This window comes from Eretmochelys imbricata, chromosome 3, assembly GCF_965152235.1.
Source record: "Eretmochelys imbricata isolate rEreImb1 chromosome 3, rEreImb1.hap1, whole genome shotgun sequence".
In the NCBI taxonomy this organism is placed as follows: domain Eukaryota; kingdom Metazoa; phylum Chordata; order Testudines; family Cheloniidae; genus Eretmochelys; species Eretmochelys imbricata.
The window spans coordinates 157,131,232-157,145,183 of NC_135574.1; the positions used below are offsets into that span (position 1 = coordinate 157,131,232).

Here is a 13,952-nt window from a genome sequence, read left to right on the forward strand (position 1 = left end):
GAGCTGTAGCTCACGAAAGCTTATGCTCAAATAAATTGGTTAGTCTCTAAGGTGCCACAAGTACTCCTTTTCTTTTTGTGGATACAGACTAACACAGCTGCTACTGTGAAACCTGTCATAGTTTTTACTGTCCACTGAGGCTTAGTTTGCTTGACAATATTTTGTCAGCATGCTAGCTGATGGACCGTAGCACGTTTTGTAAAGACAATGAAGTCTGAGCAACAGGCAGCCTCACTACAAGTACTCTTCAGTCTTTGCTGAGAGATGGAGAGACCATTGTTTTTCTTGGTACAAATTAGTAATTGAATTCATTAAACCCTCGTGGTTGCAGTAGACAGTAAAACTTTACTACAGTACAAGCAGAATGTTTGCACTTACCCTAGATAGATGTAGGTGAAAAGGAACAGCAGCATCAGTGATGAAAGAATCAGCCAACCGTGGATAAACTGTTCAATGGAAAGACAAGAGAGTAGCTGACATGGCTGGATAGCTTTCTCCCCATGATGTACTGTTGCGTGCACCAGTGTGGTCAGGGACATCCACAGGTTGCCAGCCTTTGACAGTCTTCCTCTTTCCTTCAATACACTGTACACTCCATAGAGAAGGGAGAGGGATCCCCCTGGGCTACCCAGTTACCTCACCCTCTCTCTATTCTTATCTTTCTTTCCAAGCTCTTTGAGCCTGCACCCTTCTGCTTTGACTTCCTCTCCACCAACTCCCTTTTGGATCCACTGCAGTCTGACCTCCAACCTCTCCACAACATTGAAACTTCCCTGGTTCAACAAAAAGAACGAGGAGTCCTTGTGGCACCTTTGAGACTAAACAGATTTATTTGGGCATAAGCTTTCGTGGGCTAGAACCCACTTCATCAGATGCATGGAGTGGAAAATACAGCAGGTAGGTAGGTTGGTTATCTGGTTCAAATCACCAATGACTGGCTCCTCAAAGCCAGAGGAGGGCTCCTATTATCAGCAGTTATCCTGATAAACTTATCTTCTGCTTTCACAGCTGATCACTTCCTCCTTGGGCTTTCACAACTGTGCTCAGATTGTTCTTCTGCCTCCACACCTGACCTCTTAGTAAGTTCCCCTCCTCCCCCATAGCCTGCTGGTGTCCCCACAGGGTTCTGTTTTTGATCGATTTCTCCCTCTCTATCCTCTGGGAAGACATTCAGCTACTAGTATGTTCAAGTTTCACACTCTCTCTCACACACACACACAATTTCTAGCCTCCCGCTTACCCCATAAATGAAATCTCACATCTCTTCCTGGGCAGCCTGCTGCCACTTTACACAACATGACAAGAACTGAATTTGCCTTTTCCTCAAACAACTCTCCTCTTCCTCCCCCCACCCCACCCACCATAGACAACTCCAACCAATCCTCACAGCCAGGAACTATCCACTTCCTCAGAAAGCTGGTCTCACACTCTTGAAAAGGAGGAAACTGATGGGACAGTGTAGCTATATCAAAACATCTTCATTTGCTAATATCAGTCAGGACAGAGTTTAAACTCTGAAACCTCTTCACTCAAAGCTACAGGATTCAAGCCAAAATGGAGACTATAGTACAAAAAAAATCACAGACCTTTTACTTATAGGAGAGGATACCTTGGGGGGGGGGGGGGGGAGTAGAAAAATCCACAAGTTTTAATAAATTAGGCTCCAGGTTAACTTGGAGCCTAGACAGAGCACTTTTACAGCTCTGTTACATGGGAAGTGTACTTTCTCAAGTACTTAAAAAATTCCAGAGACTGACCATATCTCAAAACCAACTGCAAGAAATGGAGACAGAAAAAATGCAGTCTCTGTTCAGTGTAGAACTTTGACTAAAACTCAAACAGCTGTTGCATAGTCACACAGGGTGTTACACAAGAGTGGAGGAGATGGGGCCTGTGTGGTTTTAGTTTTACTCTACAAAAACAAAAAAAACCCATCTAGCTATGAGCTCCCAACAGTCAAAAAAAATAAAGCCAGCCTCACATTAGTTATCTGTGAATGCCCACTGGCTGTGAAGAGAGGATAATGAAGTCATTAATTGCTGGTAATGGCTACTCTAGAAGGAGATTCCTATTCTGTGTAAAATCTAGGAGAAGAACTAATGTAATGCCCATACGTCTCTCCCCAACGCACAAGTCCTCTCAAAACTAGTTTGGGATGCTTCACTGATTACTATAGGACTTCTATTTTGTCCAGCATAAATACCTCACCTTGTAACAACGATATTTATACAGCACAACTAGGAACACTGTCATCACGATGATAACACTGATCATTATGATGGTATTCAGCACGGAGTTCAGGAGACGCTGGCCCATGGAAGGTGTATCTTCACTAAAAGGGGTGTAGATCCTGCAGAGCAAAGAGACGCAGCGTAGTAGACAGGTACGTACTATGCTATTACACCGCCACCAAGATAAACTGTGTCCTCCAATGTCCGTGTGTGACTCCCATGATCACTGGAATCCCAGCCCTAATCCCCAGAGTGTGCTTAGAGAGCACCCACAGCAGAGAACCCTATGAATCACGATAAGGGAAGATTTCACAGCAGCTGCCGCATTAGTCTGTATCTGCAAAAAGAAAAGGAGTACTGGTGGCACCTTAGAGAACAAATTTATCTGAGCATAAGCTTTCGTGAGCTACAGCTCACTTCATGCATCCAATGCTCATGAAAGCTTATGCTCAAATAAATTTGTTGTTTTCTAAGGTGCCACAAGTCCTCCTTTTCTTTTTATAAGGGAAGAGACCATTAACTTCAGCATCTTTATTTAGAAGACTTTTCATTCTTTCTGCATACGGAGGTCTCTCCAGGCCACTAGTAATTTTTATTGCTTGTCTCTGGACCCTTCTGTTTCTGCTGTACATTTTGTGTGATAACGGTTAAGATTGCACCATTGATTTCTAGAGTATTAGTCTCTCTTGTTTTTCCACACATCCTAACATTGCTTCCTTCAGCTATATTCAAGGGAAATGCCAGTCCCCTTTTAATCCCCTTATGAAACATCCTCCAGCCCCCTGTTACAGCCCCAAGAATGCCCTCAGTCACGGTCCTGGTCAAGAGGGCTGGATGGAACTCTCTGTGCCTATTAACACGAGTCTTTAAAAGCCACAGAGATCGTTCAGCAGTGAGACACACTTTTCCGTCCACCCGAGTGTGCTATGTCACATTTGCTGCCAGCTGGTGCCTAAAACAAAAAAAAACAAAACAAAACGGGTGGGAGGGGAGGAATCCAACCTGAGTTCTTACAATGCAGCGGGAAGCAGCCTCATCACAATTTCTGAGGTAGCCAGAGTTAAATCAGTTTAAGTCCTACCCAGATGACTCTCTGAACTTCCAGTGCCCTCTCCCCCCATTGGTTTGTAACGGATACATTAGGGTCCATTCCTGTCAGCTGAACTTAGTATATTTAGCCCAGTTCAAAAGAATGAAGTCTTTGCCTGTTTACAGAGTTAGGTTTTTAACCGAGTGGGTAAAGGTTCTCTCATCCCATTGTGGAAGGCCTCTGGGTGCACACATCTCTACATATATGGACACAGAACGTGTTTGTAATGCAAGAGATCACAGCCACACACACACGCTGCTTTTAGGAACCTACTTACAACTGCCCATTTTTCTCAGTGTAGAAGCGCACTGACTTTATGGTGGCAACGACAACAATCATACACAGTGTGACAGGCACAAAGAGCATGATCACATGCTTTGCTCCATATTTCAGGGTCAGTTCCTCCTCCTCCTTATTGTCCACAGCAATGTCTCTTACTGGAAGTCCTGAGTCAGAATTACCGCTGTCAGCATCACTAGGGCTACAACTGCCACCAGTATGCCTCTTCTGTAAAGAGAGGTTAGAGTACGCATAAGACCCTTTTTATTGTCCATGCAAAGCATTCACTCATTTCCTGGTGACACACAGTAACACCCTATAAAACAACAGAAAGCTCTCACTACATGGAAGTGAGCATGTAAGCCCTATGACTAGCGATGCAAACATCACCTGCATCAGACATGCTATGAACTGGATTTTTTTTTTTTTTTAATAAAGTGTAAAGCATAAGTCTACAGACATTTAAAATGGGGAGGGGGCAGTGCACACAATTTGAACTGAAGGAAATTCTAGCTGAAGAGTCTGATGCCCAACCATTTGAATCTGTTCTCTCAGCAATCCTGTCCTTGCATTACATGGCTGCTTCACTATTACTTGCATAAGATCCTATTTAACATCTGTTTTGTTTGCCCAGTACTGAGGAAGCTCTGGAGAATAGCTCAGCCAGCTAGTTTTAGCTTCCTTGTTGTTTAATTAAAGGTCCAGAGAGAACACCCCTCAGGAAAGTCACGGGTATCAGATCATGCTTAAAACTCACAGCTCTAGCAACTGGGAGGGGAGGGGCATGAAGAGACAGGGAAAGAAGTGACTATTGCTGTTATTTAAGAAATACACACTGCAGTACCTCTGAAATGAGGCCTGACCGACTCTAGGATACACTGGAAGGCACTAAGTGATCTATTCAGCAGAGCAGCAATGGCATCATACCACATTTTCTCTCTTTCTAGACGCATTGCAGACCTACCCTGTATGTCTGTGTCTCTGCTGCTTCTGGTGCTTGCAGCCCATCCTGGTAGGTGGCTGCAGGAGGGCTCTCTGCTGATATCAGCGATGTTCTCTCATTGCAGGCTTCCTCTTCACTGTCTGAACTGTTCATGAATGTGATCATCATCAGTCTCTCATACAATGCCTAGAACCAAACACAACAAGAGGAGAGAGAGAAAACATTAAAGTCATGATACAAACTAAAAGCCACAGACACAGAATTGGAGATATGGGCAAGAAGTGCAATTCTAATGGGGATGTTCTTGCAGGGGTTGTGACTACTTATCTTAGTACAACATAATAAACTTGCATATTGAAAAATGCATCATGCTCTAGATGAAATTAGATAGTGGTGGGGGAGTGGGGTGGTTCCTGTTTTGTCTTTTACGCAGTTGGATGGGGAAGTGAAATTCAGTGCCTAATTAGCAGCCAAGCGAGAGTCAAGTCCTCTCTTTAGTCACAGCATGCATGGCTGCTACAGCTGTTCTCTCCTCCTTGCCACGGTGCCTTGACTTTGAGACAGAAGAAGCACCTCTAAAGGTTCGAAAGCAGTTCAATTGCCATGGCCTAACCAAAGCTTCACCTCTGTCAACTGCCAGTTGTGAGCCGTCATTTGTCTGCTCGAAAGGAGAGTGCGTCCAATGCCCACAGGTTAGATCAATGAGCAGCAGCCAGACAGCGGTAAATTTTTGGTCGCTAAGAGCCTGGGCTATAGTTAAGCCAATCTGTTGAAATGTAAGTACAGTAAAAGCTGTGTTATCTGGTCCTGTACCAACAGGAAAGCTCTATAACCTGGCATTTCTAATCTTCATAGAAAGTTCGGTTTATAGTCCGGTTGGTGCAGGGCCAGCAGGTTCCCTACCTGGCTCTGTGTGGCTCCCTGGAAGCAGTGACCTTCTCCCTGCTGTCTTCCAGGTAGAGGTGCAGCAGGCAGCACTGCGGACTGCCTCCACCCACAGGCACCGCCTCCACAGCTCCATTGGCCATCCCTAGGAGCAGCAGGGACAGATCGCTGCTTCCAGGGAGCTGCCAGAGGTGAGCGCCACCTGGATCCAGCACTCCAAAACCCCTCCCGTACCCCAACCCCCTTCCCTGAGCCCCCTCCTGTACTCAAACTCCCTCCCAGAGCCCACACCCCTCCCATGCCCCAACCCCGCACACTCTCCCTCTCAGTTAAGTTTAAAAAAAAAAAAAAAAAAACACATCTAGTTACCAGCACTCCCCAACATGCCAGATAAAGCTTTTACTGTATCTAGCAGCCTTATGAATTTCCTAGGGAATGATTCCCCTCCCACACCAAGCATGGTAAGAAAACTAGTTTCTTGAAAGAGGAGCTCTTTCTCACTGCAAGTTAGCCAGCATTGTCCCAGCTGTATTGTTTCATAGAAAAAGAGCAAGACACTTGGAAGGGAAACAACTTGGAGTTTAACAGCACAGATTTCATTGTTTTGGCCAGATTCCATACGCTGCTACTCAGAAATAACAAGTGACATGGAGAAGATTCAAGAGGAACAACATTAATTTTTCCACTGGAGAGACTCTTGCATCCCTGCATTAGCCAAGGATACCATGATTTCAGTCAACCCTAAGAATGCACCTACTTCGCCCCTCTCATCTCTATCAAAGAGGCTTTTGCACTCCATCAGGTTCAGGACAGTTCAATCCAGGAGAATTCATTTTAGTATTTCACAGTTCAGCTTAGAGGGGCTGCTAACCAGAAATGACAAAATTCATTTTTCAGGCTACTCTCAGTGAGGGCAAAACCAAATCTTTCAGACATTGGACAGTTTGAACCGATTCATTTAAAAGCTCTAAGCATGTGATTCTCCATGACATCTATAGAGCATTTAATCCAGGGATCATGACAAAGGAGCCCAACATGGACCAAGAGGTAGATATTGTCTCCCTTTTAAACTTGAAGTGAAGTACAGAGAAGCTCAGTGACTTGGCCACAGTCACAGACTAAATCAAGAGTCAGAACAAGTCCTGACTCTCACACTCATGGTCCAAACAGCGGGACCTCCTGGGAGAGAGCATAGCCTAGAGTTTCAGATGTGGTCACCTGAAAGATACCTCGGAGATTCCACTTTCTTCTCACTGTGTTTCGCTTTAGGAGGAATTAAGCAATTCCCTTTCCCCCACAACTCCTGATCTTCATTCACTTTGTCCATTCCCCCACAAAGAGGAAATTTCAGAAAGAAAATCCATCTCCCAAGTGATATACTCTTTCCAGAAGAGTCTTCCCTACCTTCCCTTCAAAGCCTGAAGTATCAGTGTAATTCCTGCATTATCAATAAAAGCAATACAGTTCAGAAGTGGAAGAGATGGCAGAAGCACTCAGTCTTGGGCTGCTTCACAATAGTGCTGTGTTCTCACTCAGTAGAATAAAACCTAATGACCCAAGTTCAAGAGCATTTTTCACTTTTGTGCCTGTCCATCTTGCATGTGCAAGTCACCTGCTGATGGGTGCTTATCAGACAATTGTGAGAGTGCATATGCAATCACGTTTCTTGAAAATTTAGGCCCAAGCTTCTAGAAACTAGGCAAGTTATGAATACATGAAGTTGAGTCTTTAAAGGCGAAGTCAGGCTTGTGTTGTGTAAGCAATCATCCAGGCACTACATACTTCTGAATCAGTGAAGTGAGACAAGGTGAGGTTACACATGCCCCCAGATCATAATAAATATTTAACCCTCTGACCACTGCAGCCGAGATGGCTCCACACAGCTTCTGTATATGCCAGAGAACCAAGGGAAGAGTAAGAGGCCAGTCTCAAGCAGTTTGGATCCAAATTTAGGTTTTACATAGCTCAAATATTGTCAGGAACATCCCACATACACACATGTATGTGAAAGCCAGTTATTTGGGTATAAGCTTTCCTCTGCAGTTTCTGCAACCTGGACAATACAATGTGGTGCTACTGCACAGGATCCAGGAAGGAACACCAAATAGCCTGTTTTCACTAGCAAAATCGTGCCAAGCGCAGAAGTTAAACAGATAGCAGAAGTAATAAGTTACATTCTCAAAACGTATTCCACTTTCACTAACCTTAGGGGTTGGCAGTTTCAGTAATCTTAGGGCTAGTAATACAACACAGAAGGACATTTTGTATTTTAAATCAGGTTTTAAAAAAGCTTGACAGCGTCTCTTTGAAAGGGGAATAAAAGAAACCATGGAGAAATGCAGAGATGTGACAGAGTAATTCTATCCCAAATCATGCTAATAAGGTCAGACCAAGCCATATAGTTCTACTAATCCCCCCTTCCCTTGTTCATTAAGTTTTGTGTTAACGGTGTGTTGGTGTAAAGTCTCTGATATCACAATATAGTATTACAGGGCCTAGTCTAGATCCCTACTAGCAACTGACCCTTCAGTTGGTCACCACTCTCAGAGATGATCAATTCCCTAAAAAGCAGTTTCCTTTCTGCATCATCTTCCTTACGTGAATTTACCCCTTGGGGTTGGTAAATAGTCCCAAAATGGGGATAAATAAGGACATTCACACTCCCTTTCCAGAGACTGTGGTAGTCAGCTTCTCTAACACTGCTATTTCTTTTAACAGATTCTAAAACGCTGTGCTCTGGACTGTCAAATTTCAGGTCTAGCAGCTCAAGCAGAGTCTGCTACAAAACATCTCATATGTTGAAGTGAGCACTCCCTCGGAGTAGTAAGACTTTAGGATCCAACCTGCTCTCTCTCATGTATTTATTGAGCATTGTCAGTGTGCTTAAGTCTGTGCAAAGCAGAGGAAGATCCCTGGCTCAAGGAGCTCAAACTTCAAACAGAAATACAATGGAGATACAAAGCACCAGCTGGCCAGGAAAAGGATGTCAAATTATTAGAGTTTGTTTCTGCACCACTTTGATTGGTGGCTTAGTGTTCACTGCTTCCATGAGGCCTGTCGACTGTAAGGAGGTATATATGAACCAAGAGGGGGTTCCTGGCTCCCAAGTACAGCAAGGGAGTTCCACTCAACAGAAAGCAAAGAAAGTTTCTTCCATAGAACCAGATATATTTGTCCATTTTACCAAATGGAAGTTGTGTATAGACCATGAGTTTTCCTAGGCTCGTGCTGGAAGAAGGAAAGACACTTCAGAAAAGGAAGTTAGGAAAGAAAGCCGGAAAGGTTGAGATAAACACACTTCCTTTATGGCACTAGTGATAGCAGCTTAAAAAAAAAAGTAACAAATGCAGGCTAAGTCTGCATTTTCATATTGTTCAAACAACTCAAGTATGAGCCTCTGAATAACGTGAATAAGGAAGACCAACACCTGTTTTAAATATGATCCTAATAGTTACAAAATCACACATCATTTTCTACTTCTCCTCTGCGGAGCCAGGGGTTGTTACAATTCTCTCAGTTTATATTAAAAAAAGAGCAAACAGAGTCAAGAGGCTGATCCTGCAGACCCGTAGGACAAAAGTGAAATGGAATGATGACCCTATGGTACTAAGTAATTGCTATTAGTAGGTAGCAGAGATGGGGATGCAACCCAGTAGTCCTGGCTCTAACTCTCCTATCTATTTCACAGGGTGGGTCAAGCTGGTTATCGCTCCACTGACTTTAACAGAGCTGAGGATGTGACCCACTGTGACATTATCCCACTTCAACAAGTAGAGTTTTCCCTTGTAGGCTTATTCCACAGGAGCACATCCTAAAGCTCCCTTGTATTGCACAAGAGTACTGTACCTTGTTTTATTCATTGGAAATTAAAATATCAGTATGTATAGGGGACAGAATCGCTGGTCTACACTGGCAGGAGGTTTACTCATTGACTTGAAAGTTGAGACCTACTTATACAGTTCTCTTTGGTGGTAATTAGGTGAGGGGGTCTATTTTTTTTTCTAGCTATGTTTAGCCCCGGGGGGGGGGACGGGACGGACAGAGCCACTCTGAAGCAACAGAAACAGGTTTTCCTTAAAGTTTAGATCACAAGGGTCACTGCTGTTGGTAAACACACCAAGGGGGGGATGGGGATAGATTTTAGAAAATAACTGGAAAAACAAATACAGAGGTGATGTTACTCTTACAAACTCCACCCACAAAAATAAGCCTCACTTATGCAAGTCACCAAAATGACAGGAGGCTCACAGTAGATTGTGCAGACATTCAAAGCATGAAACTGAGTGATGCCTGGGCCCCTCTTCAGCAGGGCCTGATTACGTCCATGTGCTCTGCTGGGCTCCCTGGGGTTGGTTCCTTCTTGATTAGGAGACACTACTATGTGTCCCCCAACTCCCAACCACCACCCACTTACGGCATCAAAATGAGATATCAATCATAGTAAATTGAGAGCTTCTCCCGCCAGCATGGCTACCGCCGCCCATTGGGTGTGGTTTAATTATGTTGATGGAAGAGCTCTCTCCCATCAGCATAGAGCAGCTACACAAGAGATCTTACAGTGGCACATCTGCATCGGTACAGCTGTAAGCTCTCTCGTGTAGACATGGCCTTAATGTTGACATTTAAATCATCACTACTGGGCATTGGAGTTAACACCTGGGGCAGTTCACACCTCTCAGAACTATTGTTACAGGCTCAGTGGACTGGCATAGACATCCCTGTTTCAGTTACACCGTTATAGTTGTTTCTGAGCCCTAATAGAAGAGGTGATAAATACTGTAGGTGAACAGCGTGTCTTTCATCCCAAGAATCCTAGAGTGCTAGATCAACCATATGCCAACAGCAACATAGTTATCAACCAGCATATTTCTAAAGAGTGAGGAGAGGTGAAATCTTGGCCTAGAATGAAGTAAATGTGTCTGCTAGGAAATCCTGTAAACGTTTTTAAATATCCAAGCAGAGCAGACCACACTTAATTTTAGTGACTCAGCCAAAAGGTGCCCCACCCTAACCTTGCCATTAAATCATACACAGTATAGAATTCATCTGCCTTGGTATTAAGAAGTCAGCTCCAGGGGAGGAATGTTAGTCTTGTGGTGAAAGCACTAGAGTGGCACTCAGGAATTCTGGGGTCAGTTCAAAGCTCTGCCACAGAGCTTCCAAGATGATTTTGGGTAAGGCACTTCATGTCTGTAGGCCTCTGCTCCCCATCTGTAAAACTGGAACAACAATGCTTCCTTTCTCACACCCTCGGTCTTGTCTATTTAGACTGTAAACTCTTCAGGCAGCCAACCATGTAGTAAGACTATCCCCGCTGTGGTACAATGGACTCCAATACCTTCTAGGGCCCCAAGGTGTCAAAAATATTTTGTCATCATCCACCCCTGGATTTGGCTCTGTGGTTCCAAGGAATCTAAACACTTCAGTCTTGTTGCTTTGACCAAACATGCTTCCCTTCAGGTAGAAAGTCTGACAGACATTTGCTGCAACAGATAGCATATGAATTCAAATATTGATAAGATGAATGATGTATGCATGACTTAGAGCAGATTTTCCCCATCCTCCTATTACCTCCCTCTGTACATTTTTAAAAGGGTAAAATCCCCGTCTCATATCCACAGAGTAAACTCTGTTGGCTGTAGGGAGAGTGGACTGCCACATTTCTGGAAATTCCAGTATGAGAGCAGAATGCAAGAGTAGGGATCATGTAGGTGAAAAAAGTCCACCCTCAAGTAGGGATGCTAGAGGATGCATATGGATATCTACAATAGTTCCCTGAAAGTTATTACCATTTACAGAGAATGGGGACGTTGTCAAGTAAAGCTGTCACTAGTCATCATGGGAAACCTTCAGGCCTTCCCCTTCTGGGAGGTATACCCAAATTCAGGCTCTCAATTAAACCCTTCTCAGATGAGCAATAACTCCTTAGCTATGGTCTAGCTTTCTTTTTGCAAAGATTGCCGGATTTCTAATGCCAAGGAAGTCTCACTTGTCGTCATCTCAGTGTGATCCACAGCAACATTTTCAAAGCCTAAAGTTTATACAACATTCCTATACAGCTTGGTCACCACAGCCAGTAACAGAGCCTATCACACAAAACTGTCACTACATCATTTTATGTAACTGCAAATGGGCAGGCTGCTAGTAAGTGTATTGGATGCTGATTCACACTATGAAACATTCTGAGAACCATGTGCCAGAGAATTTTTCTAGGCCACTCATTTGAGGATCACTAACATTCATTCCAAACAAATACCAAGTGGTAATAGTGATAAATATTTGAAGGAGGAATAATAATCCTGTATCTTAACCACAAGGCTGTATCTTGGGCTCATCTCTACAACTATGGGCAAGTTACCTATTGTTAAGTCACAGTACTAAGAATATCAGAGGAGTAGCCATGTTAGTCTGTATCCACAAAAAAAACAAAGATTTTTGATGTCACCTTTGACTTCAAAGAGAAACTTCAGAGCTACAATTCATTTGCAAGATTTAACACCATTAATTTAGGCTTGAATAGGGACTGGCTGGCTCACTACAAAAGCAATTTTCCCTCTCTTGGTATTGACACCTCCTCCTCAATTATTGGGAGTGGACCACATCCCCAGGATTGAATTGGCCTTGTCAACACTGGCTCTCCACTTGTAAGGTAACTCCTTTCTCTTCATGTGTCAGTAGATTTATGCCTGCATCTGTAATTTTCACTCCATGCATCTAAAGAAGTGGGTTTTTTTACCCATGAAAGCTTATGCCCAAATAAATCTGTTAGTCTTTAAGGTGCCACCGGACTCCTTGTTGTTTTAGTACTAAGAATCAGGACCTGGGTTTCATTCATTGCTCTGCTTCAGTCTTACCCTAGAACCTAGCAGCCAGCCACTCAATAGATTCATCACTCATCTTCCTTATTTAGAAAATAGGGACAAATGCTCACCTTCCTTACAGGGGAGATGTGAGGCTAGATGTTCATGGAGTGCTTGGAGATCCTCAGACGAACAGTGCTTAAAAAAAGGAAAAGAAATACTTATAAAGCAAGAAGATTAACTTGTTAACTCCCCAGGTTCACTCCAATTTAAATCACAGACCTATAGATAAATGAACATGATGGTATGCTGTAGCGGTAGTCCATGAAAAAGGGAATATTCAGAAAGGAACAATGTTAACATCTGTTCATTCTAGAAGACCGGGGCTATGCAAAAACAAATTTTTAGCTCCAGTGTTTTCAAAAAAATTCCTCTAAAACAATTTGTTGGTAGCTGTTCTGCAGTCTTCTCAAGCCAAACACCATAACACAAGACTAGGGCATCAGAAACAGAAAATAAAAGTGACTGGCTTAGTTTAATTCATTGGTTGTTTCAGATCTGAACTAACAGTATAAAGAGTAAGAGACTTTTAAAGTTGTTTTGGCCTTAACCAAAGGTATCATTAGAAACCAGGGGTAAGGGCCTTCCAATACGACTTTTAACAGCAAATACATACAGGGGTTAAGCGCATGGGTGCTGGAACAATTTTGATAGTGGGGGTACTGAGAAACATTGAACACAACTGTAAACGCTGTATATCATGGAAACCACTTCCAGCCAGGGAGGGCTGCCACACCCCCAGTTCCAGCACCTATGGTTGAGCGTTACTGTGAGTCCACATTCTCCCTACCAAGGCAGCGGTTTCACGTTGCCAGTATGCACGCAGGGACAAGGAGTCAGCCCCAGCCTGGGACGGACACCAGGAAAGCTCCTGAAAAACTGAGCCCAACAACAACCGCCCCGGCTACGAGGCAGGAGACCCAGGTCGGTCAGCGAGTGGGTGGACCTGCAGGGCCGTGACACGCTGGGCAGGGGTCACCCGCAAGCCCTCCTCAGCGGGGAGGGCTGTAAGGGGGCGCTACCCACGGAGGCCCCGAGCTGCAACACCAGGACCGCCCCACCTGCCTTGTCCCTGTCGCGCCCCTTCAGCGGGGGTCCGAGGAAGGGCCCATTCGGGGCGCAGAGACACGGTGCCCCCCCAGAGCTGGGCTTCTCAAGGCAGCGCCCGCGCTCTCCAGGCACCCACCCGCCTGCGGCCCTGCCCCACCCCAGCGGATCTCGGGGCGAGGGGGAGCAATTCCAGGAAGCCGGTGCAAGGAGGGCCCAGGCCGCAGAGGCTCCCGCAGCCCGGGGTAGCCTTACCCGGCCCAGCGCAGCGCTCTCCGCCAGCCACATCTGCAGCGCCCGGCTCCGTACCACTACGAGCTCCGTGAGCCTGTTTACCCAGGCACGGCACGGCACAACTCCGCTCCCATTGGCTCCGCCGCGTTCTCTTTCCGAACACGGATTTAGGATTAGCGCGGCCTCTGATTAGCCGAGTCGGCTGTCACCCACTGCCTGCTTCCTCCCACCCCGAAGCCTCTCCTCCAATAGAGGGGAAAGGTGCCGAGGACCAGCCAATGGGAAGGCGGCGTGCGGGCGTGGGCGGAGTTCCGTGGTTTCCCAGCTGGTGGCTGGGTCATATGGCGCGTGATTGCGCTCTGGAGCTGTATAGGAGCCTATTC

General features: G+C 45.0%; 1 protein-coding gene across 3 annotated transcripts in view; it reads right to left on the bottom strand.

Annotated features, from left to right (window-relative positions):
* The window catches only part of PSEN2 (presenilin 2), a 32,569-nt gene extending 18,862 nt beyond the window's left edge, over positions 1-13,707 (bottom strand). Inside the window, exons 1-8 of one of the 3 annotated variants that reach the window (XM_077813668.1) lie at positions 13,591-13,707; positions 12,350-12,426; positions 11,000-11,005; positions 5,447-5,558; positions 4,565-4,729; positions 3,599-3,828; positions 2,209-2,350; positions 379-446 (exon numbers count right to left, since the gene is read on the bottom strand). In XM_077813668.1, coding sequence (XP_077669794.1) covers positions 379-446; positions 2,209-2,350; positions 3,599-3,828; positions 4,565-4,729; positions 5,447-5,558; positions 11,000-11,005; positions 12,350-12,426; positions 13,591-13,623 — 833 coding nt within the window. In that variant the 5' untranslated portion in view covers positions 13,624-13,707. Of the gene's footprint in view, positions 1-378; positions 447-2,208; positions 2,351-3,598; positions 3,829-4,564; positions 4,730-5,446; positions 5,559-10,766; positions 10,896-10,999; positions 11,006-12,349; positions 12,427-13,590 lie in introns of those variants that run through there. The other 2 variants (XM_077813666.1, XM_077813667.1) reach the window with 2 other exon arrangements.
* Positions 13,708-13,952: the final 245 nt, after the last annotated feature.